General features: G+C 35.0%; 1 protein-coding gene across 2 annotated transcripts in view; it reads right to left on the reverse strand.

The window, feature by feature from the left end:
* The window catches only part of LOC129238042 (B-cell lymphoma/leukemia 11B), a 105,348-nt gene that overhangs the window by 29,584 nt on the left and 55,640 nt on the right, over positions 1 to 20,124 (reverse strand). Inside the window, exon 1 of one of the 2 annotated variants that reach the window (XM_054873080.1) lies at positions 6,850 to 7,046. The exons of the other annotated variant lie outside the window; for it this stretch is intronic. Within the exon in view, the coding sequence (XP_054729055.1) occupies positions 6,850 to 6,925 (76 nt within the window). The 5' untranslated portion in view covers positions 6,926 to 7,046. Of the gene's footprint in view, positions 1 to 6,849; positions 7,047 to 20,124 lie in introns of those variants that run through there. 2 annotated transcript variants of the gene reach the window in all.

Consider the following 20,124-nt stretch of genomic DNA (forward strand, 5'->3'; position numbering starts at 1 on the left):
AATAAGTTTAATTAAAGTAAAATTAAATAAAAATTAAATAAATAAAAAAAATACAATATATGTTATAATAAAATAAAATACAATCAAATAAACTAGAAATATAAAAATAAAAAGATTAGTTTGCTGGTGCTTCCGATGCACTGATCTTGAAAATTCTTTAGCATGTGCAACACTTATCCCGAGTGTCTTAAGCATAGCTTATTATTAGATTTTAACTTATTTAAAAAAAATTTCAGTACAACATACTTTGGAGGCTTTCCCTTGTTTAAATAAAATTAATTTGAGTGACATACGCGCTCATATAGTTCAAGAGTTAAAAAACAATATATAATACAACTACAATTTGGTTATCATCCAACAGGATCTTTAGATTTAATTTTATCTGGCAAAACATAAGTTCAATATGAGAAATAAAGTCATGGTGTAGAGTTAAACATTCCATAATTTCTGCTAAAAGTATCTCGAAAGGAAATGCCTTGAGAGACATAGAAAATCTTCTACAAAGATATTATCACTGGATTTTTCAAGAGCGATGCAGTAATATAATATAAATGAAAATATAAAAAAATAAACTGGAATTTAATTAAACTAAATTTAAAAAAATTAAATAAAATGAATCATATTTACATATATGTACATAAATCTGTTTGGTAACAATCAAAAACCGCCCAAGTTGAGCTACCATATTCTTCGTTCGTTCTACCAATAAAGGTCTATATTTACGAGAAATCACTAACTCAACATAATTTTTTTTTTAATTATTTTTAAAAACATAACGTATGGACTTCTTTACAATTTACAGATATATAAAAAGTGATTTTTCTCGAAAATACGATTTTCGATTTGAGCGGTTATTGTTTGTGATCACATATATATGCAATAATATATGTAGTTATTATATTGTATTTCTTCCGAGTATGAATAGCCTTACCACCTTGAGTAAAAACCATAACGTTACCTTCACCTGATTCCCGGGATCTGGGAACATTGAAGGTAGATGAACTGGCAAGAGGGGGATCCGCCATGAATAAATTAGCAATTGGGCCACCTACAACCTGAAACAAGCGTCAACATTGATAAACATGAAACGACGGGACGCCTGGAGGGAAACTCATGGCAGTCATAACTGACTTTTAGTCTGTCGGGAAACAAACAGTCAAAATGGGTATCTCTCATCATACACTGTTGTAAACAACCAGAAAAAAGGAAACTATTTTCCATTCCCTCTGTGAATGCCCTGCGTTATGGAAGAAGATAATGTTAACCCTGTCTCGAACAACTGTTTAGCTTAGACGTCAACAATCTAATAAGGTTCTTAAACCGCACAGACTGGATATAGTTTTGCTGTAAATAACCGTTAAGTTGGTAGCGAGAATGTGGCAATAAAATAGTTGGATTATGGATGAATCACCACTTTAACCAACCAACCAACCGATTTCTCCAAAACGAATCTGGTAGCTAATAGTATTATGAAATTTAATGTTTGAAAAAAATGTTCGAACAACTTCTTTAATAAATGAGTACCTCGTATACATTTTTAGATGCATCAAAATAAGTAGACTTAACCTTTTAAAATTTTGAATATTTAAAAATAATCAATCCGCATAATTGAAACAACTAAACAAAGTGATGCTTGAACAAAGAACAAGGTAATAAACTTATTCAAATTCTTTTTCTCTTGAAGCCACTGATAATACACATATGTGTATCTATACATAAATATGTAAATACAAGTACGATAATGTACTTTATTGTACAAATTATATATGTATTTATATTCATATGTACGTATGTATGTAAATAAATGAATGTACATACATACATATATATATTTTCATTCACCTAGATACGTTCGGATTATTCTTCTGCCCGAAAAGTAAAAATGCTGTGCAAATATTTGTCGAAACGGGCCATATATGTATGTAGCTTTGTTCGTGTATTTAACGATAATATGCCTTGTTGTTTTTTCACCACCTCAAATATTCCCACATTTCATGGAAAAATGTTAAATAAATTAAGTTTGAATAACGATAAATGTTGAGGGCGTTGAGGGACCCAGTTTTGCTCGCACCACTTATCGTCGGTGGCCGCGAGTCGTGTCAACCGACTGTGTTACAATATGACTGTACGACTGTACAATCATCACTGCGCGGTCATTCATATGTACGAGCATATGTATGTATATTGATACTCGTACATGCTCGTCGCGTGTGTGCGTTTGCTTAAACACTGACTATTTTGTGGCCTTAGGTTGAGATATAAATTTTTGTACGTTTGTATCTCGTGTAACTCGTGGGGTTTTGTTAAAACGGTCGAAAAACTGTTGCTTGCGTTAGCATTAAACAAAAAACTACTAATAATAACTACACCCACACCTAAATACAAACATGGATTCCTTCATATACCTATGTACATACTGCATATGTATATAATGTTATGTAGAAATGAGCAAAAATGCATGGGTAAATATAAAAATAAAAAAACACCAACGGGCAGGGACAGTTAAAGCCCCTTTGCTGTCTATTTGGGAGTGCTTCTATAGGCCACAGTGGCAACGAAGCACTGTTCTTATCAGCGTCAGTTATAACAAAAGCAGTAACAACAATGATAGGAGCATGGTTTCAGGGCGAGAGAAGGCGTTGTGGTAACGACAACGGGCCAGACCGCTGACGTCGCCAGGTGGAGCAGCAAAACACCTTTGCTTTTTTATTGCCGTGGAACTAGTGAAAGCAGTCTGATAACACCCGCATGAGGTGTTTACGTGGCAAGCATACATATGCAGATACGCACCTACATATGTACATATGTACATACATACGTTCTGTGTGCGCAGGCATGAGTGTATACAAACTGGCAAGTACATCTGCATACACCCGGATATGTATCATTCTACAAATGTCTATTTACATACACCTATACATATACACACACACACATACATACGGACATACTATGTATGTAAAAAGCGCAGAGTCCGTTTTATAACGCAATATTATTACTTTAAAGAAGACATACGGGCCTATAAACATATGTGATAATGTAAAGAGATAAACAAAAACAAAAAGAAACTAGACTGAAAACGAAAAAATTATTGTATTTGGCGCAAGGTAAACTTAAATAGAAATGAGAAAAAACCAAACGCAAATATGTGCACATATTTATCACTATCTAGAGCAATTGCTCTAAGTACCGTCGGAGGGGTGATGTGCGTGGTATACTTCAAGCTGGACAACTTCAACGACAATCAAAGAAATTACTAATGAGTTGCCGAAATGGAATTATGGAGCCGTAAATATATGATAATTGTTACACGCATGTCTGGCGATAAGGTAGGGCAAAATTTCATTTTTTCACTTATAATATGTTGTTGTTAAACATTATTTCATAAGGCAATTAATTTTCGCCTAAAAGAATAAAGGCCTGTAAAAATATGCGCATAGATGTTGTTTAAGTCCTTTTTCTATCATCGACAGAACCAGTTTCTTAAAATTTTCCCACCAACCTTTAAATGGTGAACTCATTCGAGCGATTATTTCCACCAAAAAGACGAATTTTGCGATATGTTGTTCTTAAAGATCGACCATTTTTATAATAAGTTGCAGTAATTTTAATACGTTGTTCTGTCGTGGAAAACTGTATATCTGACTACTTGACACTTGTCAACGGGGACATAAGAAAGGTACCATCTGGGAATTATTTATTAGGTGGCACTTTCGAAAGACCCTTTGAAATATTTTCCATAAAAAAAGACATACATAGTGCTCATATAATTAACTTACTTTACCTTTTTACAACATTCTCAATACTTTTCATGCGAAATTTTTATATACATAAATTATCATATTTCAAATAAATCAAAGCTCCAAACTTTCTATTAAATTTACAAATACTTAATAAATTTGTAAAAATTGTCGAAGGAATTTTGAACTTTTCAGTCAGAATCTTTAGAAAACTTACGGGTATGCAGCCCATTCAATTTTAGATTTTGTTCGTGTGCTTTATATGGATGAAAATTCTGAACATCAAAAGTAAAAAAAAAACTCGCATTTTGAGCTATTTTAAGCTTACAATTTATTATACTAAAATTAAATTGGATATAAAACTGCATACCTTGAAGTTTTCCACAAATATTTATAAAAAAGTTGAAATTTTTGATAACAAGTTTTTGAAATTTATTAAATTTTTTTGAAATTTGTAGAAAGTTTGAAACTTCTAGTTATAAGATTTTAATTGGTTATAGTTACACTTTTACAATAAACAATATTTTTATAAAAAGTTAATGAAGAATATTTAGGATGACAATTTTTGCGAACATTGTAAAAAGATAAGGTGACTTAATTATGTGAACACAAGTATGTATATATGTTCATAAAACAAAAAGTATTAAAGTAAATACATATATGAATATCAAAGAAAACAAAATTTTTTGTGGTGCAACCACTTGCCTGAAGGACCCTTAGTCACTGACATATTGGTATCTCACAAACGGAAGTTTGCAATTTTCCTTTACTTGTTTGCGGCGGTCAGATATTCAAATTTTTCCAACTTTTTCGAGGTAAAGTAAGCAAGTAAATATTTTACTTAAAAATTTTCTTAACAAAATTGTGTGGACCGATTAGTATCATAATAACAATGTGATGGAAAAACTGAGTTTCAAACAAAGAGCTGCAACTGACTTTTGCGATGAACTTTGTGAATCTTTTATAGAAAAATAAAAATTATTTTAAAAGTATTGCCACATACGCAAACTTACTAACAGCCAAAACTATTCCAATAGGTTAAAGAAACGTTTGGTAGCATTGAAATAACAGATCGGCTATAAAGTGGAGTATCATCGGAAAACATCTAAAAGGTGACCGATTTCAGTAAACAAAATAAGAAATCATATGTGAAACTCATTGAAAAGTAAAAATTGATTGCCTAGGCAACTTACTGAGGTCTTCGTAAGCTCTATTCAATTGTGCTACACCAGCTGGCAAACAATAAAAGAATCTACATATATTTGTTTTGAATCGGTATAGGTCATTCAAGCTTTTGTGACCATCATCCTGAACGACATTCTTAAAAAGAGAATTTGTGTAAGTATGTAGGCTTTAGTACTTAGTCTTGCCATAAATTCTGTGACAAATTTTACAATGCATATGGCGAGAACGAATTCGCATTAAAAAGTTCCATTATTTTTGCTTTTGTTCGTATGCATTGCCTACTCATAAATTATACTGTTTCTTGGCAAATTTCGCTTGTTAACAATGGAGTGGGAAGCTAGGGAAAAGTGCAAGATTTACGAATTGCTCAAAAAACCTAATATTTCGAGAAGGTTTGCTTACCGCACGATCAATCGTTTTTCCTAAATGTCTGAAGTGACAGACAGAAAAAGAAGTGGTCTACCTCTCGTGGTTCGAACCAGAGCAGCCATAAAACCCGTTCTCCTTAGAAAGAGAAAATAATGCCCAGCGAAATGAATGTATCGACCAGATCCATGTCAATACTAATTAGAGATGATCTCCACATGAAAACATTTCGTCGCTTAACTGATCATCTTTTAACAATGCGTTTAAAGAAAATTAGACATCACAGATGCAAGCAGCTTCTTCGGTGGCCTTGAAAATATGCTTTCAGATGAGAAAACTTTCGCTGTTGATTAAGTTTTTAATAAACAAAACGACAAAATCTATGATAAAACTTCTTAAGACGTAAATAATGTTGTTCCAAGGGTTGTAAAGGCGTTACAACTCTTAATTTCTGCGAAAAAAGGGGTTAAACCGGGGGAAATTGTACCAGAATTATTTCTTAGAAGGCGTGATGAAGCAGTTGTGCAGTATCGTCAACGCAGAGCGTTGAATATTCCAGCAAGATTCCGATCCAGCCCATAAGGCGAACACCACCAAGCAGGTGCTAAAAGCAATATTCTATGAACCCAAGCCGCAGAAGATTGACCGTCTGGAGGTCCAGATCTGAGTCCATTGGAAAACAGTTCGAGGTCAGAAGGTTTGCCGAGGACCTCACAGAAATTTGGAGTCTCAAACAATCTTCGGTATAAGCACCGTGGAAACCGTGCGAGCTGCAATAGCTGAATGGCCTAATCGTTTGAAGGCTTGTGTAAAAGCAAATGGTTACCATTTCGAATGAAAATTAAAAAATATGTTTCTTAATATTTACATTTAATAAAAGAAACTAAGTTCGTTACAAAAAGTATTATAATTTCGTATACATATGTATGATGTAACCGACTTAACTTGTAACAGAACTTATGGCATAACTAAGTACATATGGTGATAGACCGTTGAGCAACTTGGAAAAACGTGGAATTTCCGAAAATGTCTTCAGCCTTTGTAAAGCACTATAGTAAATACCGTCACTCATATTTTAATTTTTTTAATTACGTCAGTTGCTTTTATATATGTATGCATGCATGTATGATATATAGCATATTTTCCAAAGAAAAGATTATATATACATATGTATTTAAGCCTTACCAATAAACGAGAAAAGCTGGGTACATACATACTTAGATAACTTCGAGTATGTGGAAGCCATCCTTAATTATTAATTTATTGGCAAGGCTCTGTGTATGTCTGAATGTAGCTACTTCAAAGAATCATGTTTCAAATGCTGAATATTAAGAAATTCATTTGCAACCGACTTTACGTGTAATTTTTTCAGTCTTTTGGTTTTCTTCTGTTTGCCTTTGTATGAATGATAAATTTCTGATATACGTATGTACGTATGTATGCATGAACATACATTTTATAGAGCTGCAAAAACTTATTTTGCAATTATTGTCACTTCACGTTTTGCTTAACTATATAACATATGCATGTATTTGCAAAGGCTTTCACTGCAACTTACGACTCATCGAACGAAATCCGTGATCTTCACTAACTGACAGCATTTTTTCTTCTTGATTGATTAGTTCTTTCTTCATAGTTATTGTTCTTTCAATTTTGAAGACTTTGTTACATTTCTATTCAAGAGTTTTTTCTAACTAAAAGTCACATATGCTTTGCGGTTTTGAAGACCAATACCATATCAACTATTATTTTATTAGATTTAAATTTTCACAACTTCAATTCAATTTGAAGTTAATGTCAGATTTTATAAAGCTCACTTTGCCGATATGAAAAATGACGTAATACTAAAGTTATTTTTTCAATTCTGGTAATATCGCGAACATGTTGATTCCGCAGAATCTTCACGTGAACTGATTCTAAATTAGAATGCCCACTCTCGCGTAGTCCCCCAGATGCTCACCTACCGTAGAGTAACATTGACGGTCATATCTTACAGTGTGTGTGCCCTTGCATCAGGGTGAGAATTTAAAATAAGTGAAAAACCCATGTGTCCTGCCTGATAATGTCAGGGTGAGTAAGTCTGTCTCTTTTCGATGGCATGATCCTTCACAGTAACACGTCCATATGTAGCTATTACTCTAAATGTGAGTTTCGATGGGGTCACACAAACGAATTAAGGGATGATGAGCGAAGAGTGGTCAGAAGTATTTGAAAGTGTTTTATATCTGCTTAGCCAGTTCTTCAAGAATGCTGAGCAAACCAAAACAAAAATGTTGTTTCATTCAGCACAAGATCGTTGCATTCAGTATGCTTGATAAAATCGAGAGTGCATAGAATGATTTCTTTGCTCACGTAAACGCACGCACATACATACATATATACATACATACATAAGTATTTAGCTAGCCTTCTCCGTTTATGGGTAGTTCTTTATGATATTATTTTTTCTTTTATTTTAAAATGTATACTCACGTACATTTACATGCATATAACTTAATGTTTTTAAACTGTACTTGGCAAAAAATGCAAGTAGACCAATTCGCACTGGGCAATGATTTGAACATAAACTTCGTTTATTTAAACGCTACCGACAATGGGGTAGAAATAATCATACAAATTAAGCAAAAATTAATAAATATTATATTATTGAGATGAAAATGCAAATGGAAATAAAATTCTTGAACATAATATTTGACTAAAAATTATTATGGAAGGCAGACATAGAAGAGATGGAGAGCGAGACCATTATAGTTACAAAGACTTGCATGTATATGCATAACAGAGCCATGCGTAGAACTTAAAGTTAAACTTAAATTTCTAAAACTTAAAACTTTTCACTTTCATTGAAATATTTGTTGAAATCTCAATGCCATGTGACATGACACCAATAAGACAAACAGAACATTGTTACATGATACATCCACGAATCCCTCACCGAGAGAAGTGCAGGGACAGGTATCTGCGGACGACGGAAAAGATACTCGGAAGCTCTGGGCAAGAATACAACTACATTTCAGTCGGAAGTCTACGCAATAGAAAGATGCTCACTTTAAGCTTGAACACAACTAGAACGACAGAAGCATAGCTACTGATTGCAAGACATCAAACAAGGCTCCCAACTCTTTTCAGGTTACACCAAAACTTGTAGTGGCCTAGTATGGGGACGTCATTTATAGGTACAGGAAGTATAGGGAAGGCAAAGAAGTTCATAGTGGGACAATTTACCGAGTTTATCAAAATCAAAATCAATGATATGTAACATTAACCTAAACTGATTCAAAGTTTATATGTAATTAAATAAAAATAATTTTGGAATTATCACAGGAATTCTCATAGGACATTACAGAATAAATCATCGTCTTGATAACCTGGGAATATTATCCAATAGAACTTGCAGGTTCTGCAGGGAGGAAGCTGTGACCGCCAAACATATGCAAGTATCGTGTCCAGCACTGATGGATAGCGGCACAAGCACTTTGGTGAGTATTATCTACTAGTTTATGAACACCTCTTGGCGTTGGCGTTTGCTTCGCTTCGACGCAACGAGAGAAACTCGAGTGCTTGATATAATGAACGCATTGGCAGCGAAAGCTTTAAGCTGAATACCCATGTTTTTGCAAAATAAAGTTTACTATAATAAATTCATTTACTAAATTTATACGTACTTATTTAAATTTAACTCGGGTTAAAGATTTTATTTTTGCATCTGACGTCTTCACAACGCCAATGTTGTATGTGGACGGGCCTTTAAACTTTAGCGGCATATACATAAAGTTTTTTCGCGATAGTGGATTTATAAACTGTTCGTGCTTTGTTCGCCGAGAAAGAACTTTAGTGCAATTAATCCGAGTTGAAAATAAAGGCTCTACCGTTACCGTTGTTTAGGTAAATTATGGAAAGCAAAAACCCGAACGAACACTTAATGATTATCAACAAGTCATGCAATATTCAATTATATTATTATATTATATTATTCAATTACATTACTATATTAATTTTTGAAGATATCGAGATGTCACTATAGGCGTCTTCTTCGATATTGAGGAGGCTTTTAACAATATCCCCCAGGACTCTGGGTAAGCAAAGGGTCGGAACCGACCATATTAGGATTATCCACAAAATAAAGTGGGAGGTGCCTCTCTCTGCCGGCAGGTGAGTAGCGGCACTCCATAAGGCGGTGTTCTCTCGCTAAAGGAGCTGGAGATGAGAGTCTGTAAGGTGATGGCTTACGCGGATGATGCGGCACCTATTGTCAAAGGGAAGTTTTTAGATACTCTGACGGAATGGATGCAATGTTATCCAAATCTAGTTGTGAAATGCACCATATTTTGCTGTCTCTCGGTAAATCGTGTGAAGACGAAGAAATATAAAATGCCTAAATGTCTTTCTACCCTCATTAGCGGGTGCTCTCTGTCAGGGCGAAGTACCTGGGACTCATTTTTGACAAAGGGGTAAACGTGGAAGCCCAACATTGAAGGGAAAAAGGAAAAGGAAATGAAAAAGGAAAAATGGGGCCTTTCGTGTAAAGTTACATTTTGGCTATATAACACAATTATAAAGCCAATTTTTTTGTACAGAGTCTTTGCCTTGTGGAACTCACTGAAAAGAACGACATAAGTTAAGAAGCTGGAAAAGGTCTAAGGGTCTGCCCTCATTGGAATCAATTGGACGCTTCGGACCACTCCTACTCTAGCGCTTAACGTTGTACAGAATGTGGTACTCGTGGATATCGCAGGGAAAGCTGCCGCTGCTCGCGGCGCAATTAAGTAAATTCAGGTGTTAGGGCCATAAACTAGACTTAAGCTAAGTATACATCAACTCAGCGTGCGCTGGACTTGTGCGTGAACGTGCAAAATCGCGTTATCCTTCTGATTGCAAGTAGATCGGGGGCGCTCGAGGAAACTTCTTCAAATTTAATAAAGCCGCAGCTCTCGATTTTGATGGGTATCCTTACCGGACATTGTCCGTTAGGTGTCCAAGCGGTGAGAATTGGGATTGCTTCAATTCCTTTCTGTAGAAGCTGTCTGGAGGATGAGTTGGAATCATATTAGCACCTTCTTCTCAGCTGTTCTGTTCTCATCGGGCAAATATTTCAACATAGGGGCTCCACTTTTTTGCTACAGCTGCGGATATTGCGGTTTTAAATATGACACATTGGTGAAATTTATTAGTAGCTTGAAGCGGTTAATACGAACATAATTAGCCAATTTTGGTCGTCATCCTCTCATCCAAAGTACATTTTTTCTTTCTCCTCCTCCTTTGTTCTTTTACTTCAGTCATTTAACATATCCTATCCCAAGGGAATACTAATTCAAACTTAAAAAATGCTCTTTTCCGAAAACTTGGCATAAAATGCTTAAGTTCAATATTAAATAACTTCCTCTTTAATTTCGATGCATGAATGTCCACACCAAAAAGAGAAAAATGAGATCGCTACAAAAAATTTAAAACTTTTTTTAAATAAAGAAAAGGTGGATGTTTATTAAGGGAAATTAAACGATGAGATAAAATAATATCGACCTGTAAATATTTTATTCAAAATTTTCGGAAAGGTCCATATTTTCCTATGCAAATTCAATTTTCAAAGCGATGGCGACACAATTAAATATTAAATAAAAAATAGAAATATATGTAAGTGAGTCATTATTTTGAGCATAGAACATATTTAAGGGATAGCATGGAGAAAAACATTTCTTTCGGGTCATCCTAATGTATGTACATAATTTAATACGTCTAAAGACAAATGCATAACCACACAGACACTTCCTATGCATCCTGCAAGCATTTACGAATTTGTGGATACAGCATATTAACCGTTTCTTTCTCCAATATTAGGAAGTATGCATGTACATATATACGCATGGTATATATGTATTTAAAAATTTTTTTGTAGCTTGTAATGTGCTCAGCCGCAATCTTGGTGTGCACTTTCCCACACACGTACATATTACGTATTCCGTATTTTTGGATACATAAGCATAAGTATTAGACGCTCTGGGGTTCATATGTACATACATAGTAGACTTTCATAAAAACTATGCAATATGATACCAACTGTGTGCGCATGCGCGATACGATTTTTCCTCTCCCTTCTTTCCAATTGTTCATCTGCCTCACATTACTTTAGGTAAAAAATGTGCCCCGTGATTTTTTATTAAGATTTTAAATTAATAACGAACAAGCGGAAATCATGCATGAGCATGAAGACAGCGCTTATGATGGACATGAGCCGTAAACGAAAAAGGATGCTGCTAATGTCCCAGCAAAATTTCGTCAAACAAAAGCATATTTCATTATCCCTTTTATGATATTACTGTGATACTTACCAGCATCGGTTCGCTGGTATGGCCAATATGTGCACTTACACATATATATACTTGCGTGTATGTTCATGTGTTTGTACTTGTGCTTGTGCTTGGGCTTGTGTTCATCGCCAGGATAAGAAATCCCGTGGCAGTCCAACCATCACCTTAACATAACATCAGGGTTAGAACACAACGCATATAGTATTCCATCCTATCTAAGAGCCTCCGAGTAGATTCCGTTGCTTGTCTTCCATACGCAGCATTGTTTTGGTTAGCAATCTTTTTTATTTCGTAGCGGTTTTTTACCATATCTTCAAGAAAAACACACGTACGATTACGAGAGGGCATTTGTACAGTGTGGCGCACACGGCTACGCTAAAGGTTTTTCACCCCTCAGACTGCAACGCAAGACAAGCTTGAGGACGGTGAGAAGTCCTTAGAAGCCGGCTGGTTGTGGTGTTTTGTGTGTGATTTTTTATGTGTACGCGCGCGCGGAATTCTTTTTTCGGGACATACTCGTACAAGTAGAATAACAAAAGGAAGGGAGCGAGACTGCTATGAGCATGGAAAATTATTATGTGTCCCGTCCATTCTCAACGTCTTCGTACGATATCCTTAGGTAAACCAGGAGCTGGCGTATTGTAACGGCATTTTTTATGCAAATTTGTTGTCCTCATATTAATTTTTTTATCGAGAGAATGTGTGTTATGGTTTTGCTGCCACAGCCACTTTGAAGACACAAACGTACATATGAGGCACACATGCACATACGTATGCAAAGGACATATTTGGCGAGTTTTACTCTTCCGGAAGAAAACACGGAAGGACGGAAGGAAAAGATAAAAAAATAGTGAGAAAACGAATGTGTGTTTTTTATTTCTTTAGCTGTATACATACAAACGTCTTTGCCTCTTGGTAGGGTAAGATTTTCCCAGGATATTTGAAAAAAAAAAACAGGGAATCTGCGATTGCTATTATAAGAGCACCTATCAAATGCGATGTGATTGCATTAATGCCGAAAAAAAAGAGAATGATTGCTCATTATCCACAGAGCAAAGTTAACAAAAGAATAGACAACCTCCGTTTCTGCAGATAACCTCTATTGATTTGTGTTCACAGTTTTTTCTGCCACCCAAAAAACGACAGTTGTTCAATTAAATTCATTTGGCGGGCTTTTTCATTTGTTTAAATAGATTCAGACTACTTATTTTTGAATTTGGTACCTTTTTATAATTTTTGTGTGTGTTTTTTTTTCTTAAAAAAAAACTTAATTGAATAACTGGCTTTTTAACTGAAAATTTATGATGGAATTCTTACTTCAAAAAAATGTCGGTGGTGAAACCGAGATAAAAATTGCGTGTTGATCGTAGAGTGAATAATCTCGTTTTTTAACCGCTGCAGCGCGTGTTTCTTTCTTAAAACCGGCAGGCATACCCGTAAACTTTATTTTAAGTAACGGACATTTTTTCATCGCACCTCGCTTTTGAATTTTTTTTAGATAGAAATGTGTACTAGACATCGTGTGAAGTTGTCTACTTTTCGAGCTTAACGTGGTTAAAAAATAAAAAAAATTAGCTGCACACATATTGCGTATTGATGGACGGTTTTTGGTCACAACTAATTTCATTATTTTCATTCCTCAGTATTTACGTAGCATCCACATACAGGTATACATACATATGTATGTATATACATTTGTTCATGAAACACATGGAATACTCGTCAAAAATTTGTGACAGTTATTGTCATGAATATCCACTTAAGGTGACAATCAATCCACCTTTGCTGCGATCGCTCAGCCACACAATCTCACGATCCGGTCAGTTTTTAGTTTCAGCATTTTCCATTACAAAGCACCTCACGTCCAAAAACTAAACCAGCAACCATTGTACAAACATATACTGGTGCATACATACATCCATGCATTTATATATGTATGTACATGCTTGAAATGCATGCACATGAGATGCGTAGGAGTTTTGCTTTTAATTTCTTCATCTTTTCTTCTCATTATATGTTGGGCTTGTCACTTGCTATGACCACGTTGTTGACTATCCCATACCGATACCGAATGCATGACGTGATTGTTGCATCTCAAACATACATAGGAGATTGTTGGCGATTGTGCAGAAATTTTTCATAGTGGCTTATAGGAGTATGTATGTATTCTTTAGCCTCACTCAAATATCAACTTCACAAGCTAAAAGCGGAGAGACAGAGCATAAAACATAAAAAACGATTCGGAAATCTGTCCTTTCAACTGCTTGGACATTTATAATACGTTCACATATAAGTAGATGATCTACTTTTTCGCGCTTAACTCAAAATCCGTAATTAAAAAGCGCGATTTCCCATACAAAATTTCTCTCCCAAAATCTGAGATTATAAAATAATGCAAGATAATAACGATACTTATTGACCTACACCTACCTGTGCTTTCTGTGTTATCGATAATTATTATTACGAATGTAAGGAGAAACATCAAAATAAAAACTAAATGAAATGGATGCCGGCAAAGCAAACAGGCCTATAAACATAATTCTAATCAAATTTTTGTTAAATATTATTTATTAGGGATTCATTTTACAGAAAAAAACGTGTGCCCATAAACGTTTTGTCCTCTTATGATTTACTATAACATGTAATATCGAATTTCGTATAACTGCCATCATTTTTTCCAACCTCAGTAAACGTCGCATACGGATTTCCTCCAACTGTTTATTATTACCAGCCAATTCCGCAATTAAATTAGCTATTCCTTCTCCTTGTATTTTCTTCATATCATTAATAATAATTAAATAAACCAAAAACACCGAAATACTCGTATTCCACCAAAATAATTTCTATTAAGAAAAACCTCTCAAAGCAGTATTGACAGCTGATTGCAGATTTAGCAGGTAATCTGCCATATGTGAAAAGGTAGATTAATTTGGTGGATTTTTAGATGAATAATGCATATGCATATTAAATGCGACCGCCGTAGCCGAATGGATTGGTGCGTGACTACCATTCGGAGTTCACAGAGAGAACGTAGGTTCGGATCTCGAAATTCCAAAATTAAGAAAAACATTTTTTTAATAGCGGTCGCCCCTCGACAGGCAATGGCAATAAAAATATCAGCCGTTCGGAGTCGGCTTGAAATTGTAGGTCCCTGCATTTGTGGAACAACATTAAGACGCACACCACAAATAGGAGGAGGAGCTCGGCCAAACACCCAAAAAGGGTGTACGCGCCAATTATATACATATATACATATATAATGCATATGGAATGTATTATTACCCCCGGCGGTATTGTAATATTCTGAAAGAGTGTTTAAAAATGTCAGTGGTAATGATAATGCATATTTCGGTTTCCTTAGAAGCTTAACCATTTAATTTATATTTTAGTTGGTATATAGATATATATACATATATATGTATATATAAATATACGTTTATATATATATATCCATTTATGGATATAGGCAAGTATAAGAGTATAGAAACGAGCTATTTCCTTATAGAATATGAATTTATATATAAGTATTCTAAAGGCCTGCTAATGCACACTATGCACAACTTTTAGGTGTCATACAGGTTTTGTAAAAATATTTATATATATTTATCTGATTACCCAGGGCCGTAGAGAGCATATCCGGGCCCCGGGGGAAAATTGCAAATGCGGGCCCTTTCCAATAATGTCTAATTCATATAAATACGTACAATCTCGAGTCCGGGCCCCTCTGAGAACTCCGGGCCCGGGGGAAAAAGTACCCGATCCTCCCCCCCTCTCGTCGGGCCTGTGATTACCTGATAATTAACACAAAGTATGAAGAATCAGAAGTCAGTTGAATTTAGTTACAGGTTTTACTGTAAAAGTGCACTCAAATATATGGTGGTACTATTGGTTCGGTATAAGATCGTACATATTTGAAGCGGTAAAGATTAAAAGCGAAGGTCCCAAATCTATGCGGTACGGTACAATTTGGTATGACCCAAAGAATGCTGTAGGGTTACAAAAAAAGAGGTTTGCATATATGATAGCATGTCTCATGCCATTTTGTTTAGTTAGTTTTTTTAAAGTGACGAAAAATCTTTAACCTTTCACAAGTTCAAATTATCTTGTGGAGCAATATTTATTTGAGTTTAGTAAATAGTTTAGTGATGGAGTCGTCAAGAACAGGTGACAAGTAAATACCGTTTTTCTTAAACAGATACAATTTAGTACAATAGAAAATGCACTCAAAATGTGTGGTCAATTGTGCTTTCTGCGGTATAGTGGTTGCAGCTGTGTGTCGCAGCGGTAGTACCGCATCTGTTTGAGGGCGCTTTAAATTATCTTGACATTCTTATTTGCCAATTGATATTCCGGAGAACGAATATTGCTCGAAAACAATTTATCTAGATAGGTTTGTTCCTAACTTGTTTTTAATAATCAGGGGCAAAAATATTATAATTTAGGTCGAATAAATCGTCAACCATAGTGCCTTCCAGTATAGTTGGATTGATGGCAGTACAAGTTGTATGTACGGTCTCTATATTCGTGAAACGCTTTCTTTTTTTAAGAAATTAAGTCGCACTTAAGTATTAGGTGAATAATTGGACCGATTCGCAATTGTTTGCGACTCTTAGCCATTAAGCCGTTATTATGGCTTAATATCGCATAATTAACGCCAATTTTATATGATGTGCGATTTTGGGTTTTGGCCAGTTTGGTACTTTCTATTCAGCACTTTGGTATTTCGTTCTTAAATCCCATGGAATAGTCGTGAGATTTGACTTTTCATCACAAGTAACAAAAATGTTCGCAGCGGTATAATTCAAACAGGTAGACCAATACACGATGTTGAGCTAATGTGCATACAAGCTCGTATGTTGATACATAAATACGACAATGTACTTATATATACATATAGACAAAAGAGTGTACATACGTACGGTGACTAAATATTTTATATTGTATTCGGAGCACGTAAATGAGTCAACTGATAACAATACAAGAATTTGAAATGAAATTGTGTTTTGCGAGACTTAAAGAGAACGAACTGTAATTTTCATTTATTGGATATCATTGGGTTACTCGCTATTATCGGGTGGTTGCAAAAGGAACTAGAAAGATCTGTAATTGTGATCAGGTGAGCATCAGTGTAAATATGTGAGCAGTTTTACCATATATGTATATATGTATATACTTATGTGTGGACACAAAGATTCCCACTCATCTAAAGAAGCAGATTTAAAGCCGAAACAAAGAAACATAAAAGAGCACTGTTTGTTCGAACTTCGAAGTCTAATATAAAATTGGCATTAATTGCTTTAAATGTCGGAGGCTGTTCATGCACAGTTCATTGGTGATGTCCACTTACTTGACGAAGGCAGCATCAGCGCCTCCACAAATTTAGACAGTGCAAAGGAAACTGTACAACTAGACGTTGCCAGGTTTGACAAACACACACACATGCATACAAACATAGATAAATATATCTAGCTTTTTGCAGATAGACATATACATACAAATAAATATATGTACTTTCGGCGATCAGTGGTTGCGCATACTATGTAGTTTCGCTTCTGTCGAGGATGCTCACTGTCGCTTATGGACACGCCGGGATTATACAGCAATGACGGCACCAGCGGAGACAGTTGCAATAGCACCAGCAACAGTAGCGATTGCAATAATAAAACCAACCAACCATTCTCATACAATAAGGTTTTAGGTATACTGTAGGTAGATTAATATGGCATGGAAATAGTGCAACGACTAGCCACATTCGTACATTGCAATAAAAGTTCGTGAGAACTCGATGCTTATCGTTGGCTGCATTGAAGTTGTGCCCAAGACAAGAACACCGTTTCCGCAACAACACTTGCACGTCTGTTAACAGTGCTATAGATTCATACAGATGTGAGTATGTATGTTTGTATGTATGTATATGCTGAACGAGGAGCTTACAAATAACTTTTACCACTTATCGATAGAAAAACTTTAGTGTAACCTTGCTTTTGAGGGAATCGAGTAAAGCCGAATTACACTCGGGAGGTATTAACGTTATGTGTTTTACCGCTACAAAGTTACTGAGTTTCATATAATCATGTATAAGCAGGTATGTTATGTACATATGTATATGTAAATGAAAGAGGGCAGCTCCGCTCTAAGGAGCATATCTACATACCTATACATGTTGACGAGCCAAGTGTGTTTGCGGACTCTGCTTAGATGAGGAGTTCATAGAGGAGGTTCAAATTGTAGAAGAGTGTTTCGAACATCGGCAAAAGTAAAGAAGTCAGAGTTTCAAAGGCTGCTGCAAGCTCCAACTCTCAACAACCAAAATGTATTAAGTCAGTAAATGTATTTACATTTCTTTAGAATACTCTCAATCTTACAGGAATCAACGGAAATCCTCAAAATATCGTCTGAAATTAAAAATAGCCTATTCATAAAAATACTCAGAAGTAACCAACTCCTAGAATATTAAAACAATAAAAAATCAAAACTGCGTAATTACTCATGAAAGCTGCCCATTTTGTATGCTGCAAATAAATGTATAGCAATAACTGAACAAGATGATTAGCTGAGATGGGACTTTGAATATTAAACTTAAACCATCTTTAAATGCGTCCTTGAACTCCCAAGCTTCACTACTACATATATATGTGTATGCAATTACCTGTATATTTAATAAAAATTGATTACAGCTGTTGTTCTTGCAAAGCCAATGACCTCTGAAACAACAACAAACAAGAAATGTGCTCTAATCCTTCCAAGGGGAGCCGTACTCGTACAATACATTTGATCAGTTGTAACACTATTTTCTCCCTACATGAAGTTGGAATAAAATCCTTCAGCTGTTAATACATATTCCGTGCGACATCTCTTCTAGAAGTAAGCGTTTTACAATACTCTTGTAGTCATCGTATACATATATGTATATTGTACTTATATAATACATATGTGTGCTTTTATCTCGAATATAGTGCTAAAGAAATTCATCCCTTTTTATAAATTTCAAAATGCCTATACCAGGTAAAATCGGCAAGTTTCTTATTTCGACGGTGTAGCAAATTGCATTTGCGAAGTGCTGAGTAGATTTGACCGTTTGTCAGTGACAGATCACGAACAATTCGTTTTTTAAGGATCGTCAACATACACATTCACATCTACAAGATGTTTGCACAAATTCGTCGATACAGCCTTGAGGCAAAACATATTTCGCTAACCGAAACTGAAGGGCATCGATAATAATAATGTTGTTTCGGTTCCTGTAGATTAATATCATGATGGTTATGATGATGTGCAAAAAGAAGAAATTGCATTGTTCATTGATTGATTCTGAGAGTGAATGTACGAGCATAATAAATATATATATACATAATTGTCATCTATGCAGGTATGCATGTGTGTAAAAGGTGAAAGTAAAGGAGTCTTGGCGATTTCAAGACCGGCAGCAAACGCACCTGCCCAATTTTCCCATCACCATCACCAACACAAACACTTACTTATGTATATACATGTGTGCGTACCTTGCGCTGGAACAATGACAATGAAATGCCATTGTCCTTTTTTGTGATCGGATTTATTTGAACCCAAGAGGTTTATGCCTATGCAAAATTCAATATTGTTGCTACAGTATAAAACGAGGCGTGGTAACTAGAGCAAAATATAAAAAAATATAGTGCAATTGCACATTTCGCATATCAATGTATTACTTAGTCTATATTCTTTTATGTAGTTGAATATGCTGATGTTTGTAACTTTACACCTCCGAATGGAGGAGTTTCAAATTGGTGTTTTTGTATAATATTTGCGGATATTTCCTCTAAGAGAAGCCTGATAAATACGTGACATATTCGGTATTGTTTGTCTCGACGTATTAAAATCTCGTGCATATAAGAAATTTTCGTTATACTGCTTTAAATAGCCCAAAAACGTAGATATTATTAGTTTTTATTATTGACGCCATTTTTTTAAATTTATTTGGACCAAATTACTTAGAATTCTCAGAAAAATTAGTGCCCCACTTTTTCCCACTCGTAGTATTGAGTGTCAGTAAGTATGAGTACTAACTATGAGTACGAGAAGCCAATACGTCGGCAGAGAGTAGCAGGTTGCTGCCGAAAAGCTGCTTTGGTTACAAAGCCAAGATTTACAAATCTTTTTTTTTTGACTTGCAAACTTGAACGATTTTTAGTTTCAGCAGAATGGTAATCGTTCTTCGACCTCGTTAGATTTTTTTCAATACCGTTCGTGGTATTATACGATTCGGTCTCTTAAGGGAACTAGGTCTTCGAAATTTATGTTTAAAAAATGGAGTACTCCGAAATCAGCCAAGGAAATTAAGTTCCAAAAATAATAGTGAAAATATTCTCAATTCTCTGCTAAATATTATTTCTTGTTACTTCTATTTTTTGCAAATAGATGTTTGCTATGGCCAAAAACTTATCCATCACTAAAAAAATTATAAATCAAAGTGACAATTCGATGCAAAAGAGATGTTCATTTTGTGCTTGAGAAATTTTTGCTGTCTGACTTTCGCCGGTTTGCAATTT

This window comes from Anastrepha obliqua, chromosome 2, assembly GCF_027943255.1.
Source record: "Anastrepha obliqua isolate idAnaObli1 chromosome 2, idAnaObli1_1.0, whole genome shotgun sequence".
Lineage (NCBI taxonomy): Eukaryota > Metazoa > Arthropoda > Insecta > Diptera > Tephritidae > Anastrepha > Anastrepha obliqua.